Genomic DNA, 7,246 nt, shown 5'->3' with positions numbered 1-7,246 from the left:
GCCTGTGCTGTCGTTGAACTGATTGGCTGAAACAGCTGCGTCACTCCCTACGTGCCTCAGTGACGTCCCACACTTTCCCACCATGCACCTGGTGATGTCTGAGGAAAGATGGCGGAAGGAGGAGCGGCTGATCTGGATACTCAGAGAGGAGAGGTCGCGGCACTGTTAAAAACACAGTTAAGAAAGGGAGATACTTGGTAAGACTTAAGTGAAATTATTTTCAAAGATGGTGCCTGGTAGCCAGTTGACTCTGCCGAAGCTGACAACGCCATGAACGATAACAAAGCCGAGGTGACGGGGCCGTGTTGACAGTTAGCTCCGAGCTAGCTAAAGGAAGTCTGTCAGCTTCATGTGTGTCAGTTTGGCAGGCTAGCGGCGCTGCAGCTAATGCTAGCTGCTCGACTTTCAATGGAGAATGATATGGCCTATATAATATTAAAATGTTGTACTGTAGAGGTCATGTTCAGCACTCCCAAACCCCCATGTCGCTTTGTATCCGATGACATGACCACGGTGAGACTTTTTTTCGTTTGTCTTACCTACTTAGCAGGCTAATAGCTAGTCGGCTAGACTACCGAAGTTCCAAGTGGTTTGCCAGTCAGTGGCTTTATCCGTCTGGAAAATAAACACCTGTCATAATCACATAGCCAGCTGGCCAGGCATGCAGCAACCTGAACTCAAGTCGGAGTGAACATAGCTTCTGTTACAACTATCAGTGTGTGTAATGTTAGCCTCTCGACGCCAGTTTGGGGTACCAACGGCAAGGTAGCCTTCACCTGCCGAAAGTTGTTACCATCATTCAGAGTGTACAAGGACACACAGAAACCGTAACTCTTGTAGCACACCCTTTGAGCAATTCATACAAATTGACAGTGTGCCCCTTGCTTTATCGCGGCTGACAAATTGCTCTGTGCCTTCTCCCCAGGTACCTGGTGGACAGTCACTGGTTTAAACAGTGGAAGAAATATGTGGGATTTGACAGTTGGGACAAATATCAGATGGGTGACCAGAATGTCTACCCAGGACCAGTTGATAACTCTGGTCTTCTCAAAGGTAAGACACGGTATTCCATATCCCTAGATTCTAGAACACCAGTATGAATAGACCGTATTGTAGATTCTGTGTGGCCTTAACACCACACCAGGGAGCCCAGGACAGTTGATCATTCTGGAAGTTGCAACAAAGAGTTTAGAGGAAAAGGGAACAAAAACAACATTGTTGTTGTCTGTGAAGTAAGCCCTTGGAGGTTTTATAGAACGTTCTCTAGCATACCTTTGTTGTGTGTTTTGTGTATTCTGAGACAATCAGGCTTTCTCTCCTTCTGTCTGCCTCCCTTTCTCTAGATGGGGATGTGCTGGCCATTAAGGAACACCTCATTGATGAGCTGGATTACATCCTGGTCCCCACAGAAGGCTGGAATAAGCTTGTCAGCTGGTATGGACTTACAGAGTGTCAAGAACCAATTGCACGCAAGGTAAAGGTTTAATGATTATCCTTTAATGGCTTTGAACAACGTAAAGAGTCTTTTTCACTTTTCTGATAATAGAACTATTAGGACAGTATAATGCAAGCAAAAGTGGTTTATTCTTATGCATTTTAATGCTTGTGGTTAGTAGCTGTGGTGTGTATTATGGCTTGTGTTGGGGTGAAAAGTATAAAGGCCATGTTGGAACAAGCTATAAGAAGTGCAGTGTAATTGTAAAAAGAAGACAAGTTTTGTATTAGTGTTTAACAAGGAGAGAGAAAAAAATATTTCCTTAGCAAAGAAACAGGGAGTTAGTTTTCATTCATTTTCATCAGCTCTATTCATTTCTGTCATGAGCATCAAGTATTTATTTAAGGGTCAGTGAGTGACTTGTACACGTATTATAGCTGGTTATGGTCGATTAGTCAGTGGAATACTTCTTGATAACAGCTACCATTTAGCTGGACATACAGTATTAAATCCCCGCATCAAATCCAGCTTGTCATGACCTCATGGCTGCTAGAACAGGTTCTTTTCCCCCTCTCATTCTTTATCATTCTCTGTCATGTTCTTTCTGCCCCCCTTCCATCGACCCTCCCTTTTTTACCATGTGTGTTGTGGGGCGTATCGGGTGGCTGCAACGTTTCTATTTTCAGGCAACGCTCTAGATGAGTGAAAAGCTACATGGAGCGATCTGCAAGACACAACATGCAGGAGGTTTATTATTAGGTTTTCCTTTGTAGGGTTGTCTTCCAGATGTGTAGGGGGAACAAAAACGTTAAAAGAGGATTTGGGAGAATTGTAGTCATGGATTTGGTTTAGTATTTCCTTCAACTGCCCTCCTCTGCTGTGGTTGCCAACACCGCCGGGGTGTTCCTGCATGTCCTGGTTTTTTGAAGTGGAGGAATGCCAGCTGAGGTCGCACTGAGAGAAGCAGCGTGAAAGCTTCCGAGAGGAGTGCGAGTGGCATTACCAGTATTGGAGGAGGAGGGGTGGGTGGGGAAAATGGTTTTGGCTCTACTCTGATTTGAGACATTCTGTCAGAGTTTAGCGATGAGTTGAGCTTTTTGCACTGAGCTTACAAACACATAGGTGTTGTGCTAAAGGGGTTGGGGGTGGGGTAGAAGAATCTGAGCTCTATGTGTGTGCATGGCTATCACAGTTGTCAGGGACATTTGTGAAATTGGTACAGTGTTGTATATGTGTGAATATGTGTTGGTGGGGGCTCAGTGGTGAAATAAATAGGCTGGGACCCCTCAGCTGTTTCCACGAGGTGCTGCTAATTTAGGCACTTCACTCTGAGTCTGCTCCTATCAGAACAACAGATGAGAGGCACCCAGGGCAGCAAACTCTACTTTTTTACCCACTAGACACAGTACAGACCACAGTCTACCAATTTACTTTGGTAAAATTTAATTTCACTTTTTAGCATGAAAATGTTTATTTAGAATAGTTGAAGAGCTGCATCTGACCATCTGGTGCAATTGCAAGCATGCAAGTTTGTAGTCAGATTCTTTGTTTGGTCACTGACGTTACTAGCTGTCAAAGTTGAAATGTCCATTTTTGTATTATGACAAGCAGAAGGCTACTTTTTCATCTGATCTAAGGAGTTTTAAAGGTAATATAGGGGGACAAATTTATCTCTGTGTTGTTCACCTGTTGCTGCATTATAATTTTCAAGTTGTTACCTAATGTATTACAGACGTGACACATAGATAAGTGTTGACGCTGTCTTAAATTAGCCTTAGGGTTACTCATATGAAAAGCGTGTGCTTCTTTTTACAGAGGCATAGTAAAGATGTAATGTTGTTGTCTCTGGTGCATATAGATTCTACTATGAATGCCTGTGTGTATGCACTATATTTGTATTTAAGCAGTAATTAACTAAGCATGAAAAGATGTGAAAAAACATGTTTGTGCCTTTTCTTCTAGGTGGTGGAACAGGGTATGTTTGTGAAGCACTGCAAAGTAGAGGTGTACCTGACGGAGCTGAAACTCTGTGAAGACAGCAACATGGACAATGTGATCACCAGACGCTTCAGTAAAGCAGACACAATAGGTAGGCCTGAGTCACTCTGGGGAAGAGCTTAAGGTTGACACGAATGAGTCAAACACAGTTTCCTTCTAAAATCCAAGTAAATATGAGTGAAAATTCAGGCTATAACTGTTTAACTATAACTATATAATATGAATGATGCTAATGCAGTCTCTTAGTGGTTTTGATCACATTCACCCTTTGCTGCAGACATGATTGAGAAGGAGATGAGGAAGCTATTTAACATTGCTGACGAAAAGGAGACCAGGCTTTGGAACAGGTACATGAGCAATACTTTTGAGCCGCTCAACAAACCTGACAGCACCATCCAAGATGCTGGCCTCTATCAAGGACAGGTAAGAAATGTTCTAGATTTATCTGTAATTGCCACAGTGTGAGAAGGCTAAATAGCTGTACCTGCTTAAGATCAGACTATCGGTTGCTGTGTATACAACATTTATTTCTCAGCTCAGTAAAATATGCTATAGTTTCAGCAGCTGTAATATGATAACTTTACCAATGGATCCTCTAAAAACCCTTTGTTCCAGTTTGTTACAATCTGTATCCAAGAAGTTAATGTGACCAGCAGGGGGCACAACAACTAATCACAGCACCACCAGGAAGCCACAGTCTGATCAACTGAATTAGTTTCTTATTTGCATTTGGTTTCTCTAATGTGCCATGAACTATTTTAATCACCATAGGTGGTACTGTAAGGGAGTTCTGCTTTGTTGTTCTGTTGATGTTCAACTATCTGTTAATGGGGTCCTTGGTTTTTTTTTCTATTACTTCTGCTATTCTCTACCAAGTTTCTCTCCTGTGTATTAGCCTGTCGCTAAAGTAACTAAAAAATATAACTTGACACCTGGTGGTTACAGCAAGACCACCTATAAAACCTGCAGTAACAGAATAGCAAAACATCAACTTCTCATATGAAAAGGATTTGATCGGATTTTGTAAAAGACCACTGACAGTGAATCTGCAGTTCAATGATGAGACTATCCTGTAGTGGTTACATCCTCAAAACTAGCTACATCTTTCAGCACTCATACAAGGTGTTCAGCCTTTCTTGCTGCTGCCATACACTGACCATGCGTGTCCTCGCATCCACCTGACATCGAATTAAGTTAAGACACCTGAGAGCGGTGAGCTAGCAGTCTTCTGATTTGAGGACAGTCCCGTTGACCAGAAGCTTTTTTAGAGGCCTAGTTAGCCTTGAACAAATCCTTAAATTAATCAATTCATAAGATCCATCCAGCTCCCTGTCTATTAGAAAAACTTATTGTTTGTTTAGAAACAAGTTTTTATTATGCACTAATATTTCACAAAATATATCTCAACCTTTAGCCATCTCTGTGCATCTGAAAAGACCAAATTAACATAGCTTGTTTGTACAGAGTGCAGAGAGGAAGTATTTGGCATCTTTAAAATAAAAAAGCAGATGGAGCCCTATCTTTGTTTCTGCCGTCTCCCACAGGTTCTTGTAATAGAGCAGAAGAACGATGATGGCACATGGCCCAGAGGCTCCACAGCACCTAAGTGAGTGAGCAGCACATCATCTGGATTACATGTCTTTGTTGATTAAAGGAAGAAGTCACACTACGGGAAGAAGTAATATGACACAGCATCAGAGCTCACCAGCCTCCTCCTTTTGAATCTACTAAATTTAAAGAGTCTTCCGTCTCCCTAAACACCTCATCGTCTTAGAAAAACAATCCGCTCTTTGACTTTGCCTCTTGCTTGAACTTTTGTTGCTGACATATCCCTTTTTTAATTTCTTTTAATTCATCTCAGTTTTTATTAGACATTCAAACACCTGTCTGGAACAGCACCTTGTTTCCTCTACTCTAACTCATGATCTATTCTTTATCTTTTTGAAGGTCATCTGGTGCTTCCAATCTCTCTGCTTTGCCAAAGATCTCGCCTTCATGTCTCACAAACAATCATAACAGCAGCTTCAACAGCAGGAAGTAAGGCTTAGTGGGTTGAATAGCTGAGGGGTGGGTTTGGATGCCACCAGCCAGAGATGGAGCCTGGAGGTGTAGCTCTGCTTAGATTGGAAGTTACCTGTCTGGAATTTCTGATTGGATTGGCTTTGAAAGTGCTAGTGGTCGAATGAAATTGTTATTGCTGAAATTATGTAATTTTAGTTCACTATTTCTCAGCTGTGTTCTGCTTAATTTGCTGTCATTCCTATATTTACTCAAATTTATTGAAGCAGTTTGATTTCTTTATGCAATTTGACCAGCTTGTACAGCTCTTTCTCTGGCTGAGGTTTGGGGCTTATTGTGAAGTTATCTCGTGATGATGCAGTTTCGGCTTATAGCAGGGATGCGGAAGGGCCTTCCAATCTATAATGTATTGATCACTTTGGAATTTTCTTGAACAATATTGGTGCTCTCTATAAATGGCCCTCTAGTTCCTCATTTAGCATTTAATTATGTTAGCTAATAGTGACATCTGTTTTTTTACCTGACTGATGGATAGATCTAACTAGGGCTGCATGATTATAGTTAAAATGAGAATTATTGTAAGCTTTATTGTGTGCCTCAAAATTTTCTTTGTGCTCTTACTGCATGAGGTTTATTTAGCAATTAATCACACTAAAATAATACATAATAATTGCAGCTGTTAGGATTGCAAGTTTAAGCCTGAGACAGACCACAGATTCTGACCAAGCATGTGTCCAAGCATATCCAAATACAGTCCCCACAAAAGATTGAAACCGCAAAGCCAGTTCATTAGTTTTTGTTGTACACTGAAGACGTTTGCATTTAAGACCAAAAGATTAGTATGAGGTGCAACTCAGAATGTACTTTTCCTGCGAAGTCTCTCTAGCTTTCTGATTGATTTTTTTCCGCTGCTGAGGGTTTGCATTTATTGTATGGCCTCTGCATTTCTGCTAATTAAGTTTCCTTCAAATAGTGGATTGTGATACTTCCACTCCTTGTCTGCGGAGCTTGTTGGTAATAATTTTTTCCACAACTCTCACAATTTTTTTTTTATCACGAGCTGTTGTTACCTGCTTGATTGTTTTTCCCCTTTCCTCAAATTCAGAATGACATGCAATATAAAAGCTAAAACCAAGAGTAGTCAGTTAGAGCTATATTTTATACCTGTCAATCAATCATATTCCAATACATTTGCTCAATTATAAGGTGGGCAATGGGTTTTATGTTCTCTCTTGTTCATTTCTAGACCAGAAAATAAAAGCTAAAATGCTGAACTTTTGTCTCACATTTATGTTTTTATTTTTAATTCAAATGTCATCAGTGTACAGCAGACATACATTAATTAGCCTCCAATACTTTTGGAGGGCTAATTCTTAAAATAAGTTGTAAATCATAGATAAATGAAATATATTATCTTTCAAAATTATAAGAACTTTCCTCAGCCCACATTTCTACCTAGATATATTTTTAAAAAATGGCATATACAAGTTTCTTCTGCCTGCATTTCCATTTTTAACCTGTGTTCAACTGACTTCAGTATCAATAGAAGAAAAACACAGGCCCCTTTTTTATTAGCATGAGGTCAGTTTGACAACACAGTAGCCACATAGAAAGATTTGGGTAAAAAATGGATTGTCTAGAAAGACAACTAAACATGTTTCACCTTTTGCTGCAACGCAATGTGTTGTCACTCTTCAAGGTGCAGTGGTGCACATTACTGTGGAAATGTTAACAGCATGGATCTGTTACTTCACAGCTGTCATGGCAAAACAAAAAGGTTGTTGCCCTAATAAC

The 7,246-nt window shown here is 40.6% G+C and overlaps 1 protein-coding gene across 6 annotated transcripts in view; it reads left to right on the top strand.

The window, feature by feature from the left end:
- Positions 1 to 73: 73 nt before the first annotated feature.
- LOC137106422 (ubiquitin carboxyl-terminal hydrolase 15-like) overlaps positions 74 to 7,246 on the top strand; it is a 53,628-nt gene continuing 46,455 nt past the window's right edge. For 2 of the 6 annotated variants that reach the window (XM_067489642.1, XM_067489639.1), the window contains exons 1-7: positions 74 to 197; positions 926 to 1,053; positions 1,344 to 1,474; positions 3,398 to 3,524; positions 3,711 to 3,856; positions 4,978 to 5,039; positions 5,381 to 5,470. In XM_067489642.1, the coding sequence (XP_067345743.1) occupies positions 109 to 197; positions 926 to 1,053; positions 1,344 to 1,474; positions 3,398 to 3,524; positions 3,711 to 3,856; positions 4,978 to 5,039; positions 5,381 to 5,470 (773 nt within the window). In that variant the 5' untranslated portion in view covers positions 74 to 108. Of the gene's footprint in view, positions 198 to 925; positions 1,054 to 1,343; positions 1,475 to 2,897; positions 3,084 to 3,397; positions 3,525 to 3,710; positions 3,857 to 4,977; positions 5,040 to 5,380; positions 5,471 to 7,246 lie in introns of those variants that run through there. The other 4 variants (XM_067489640.1, XR_010911934.1, XM_067489643.1 and 1 more) reach the window with 4 other exon arrangements.

This window comes from Channa argus, chromosome 21, assembly GCF_033026475.1.
Source record: "Channa argus isolate prfri chromosome 21, Channa argus male v1.0, whole genome shotgun sequence".
Lineage (NCBI taxonomy): Eukaryota > Metazoa > Chordata > Actinopteri > Anabantiformes > Channidae > Channa > Channa argus.
Note: the sequence above shows the minus strand (reverse complement) of the source record. Positions and strands in the feature narration are given on the sequence as shown.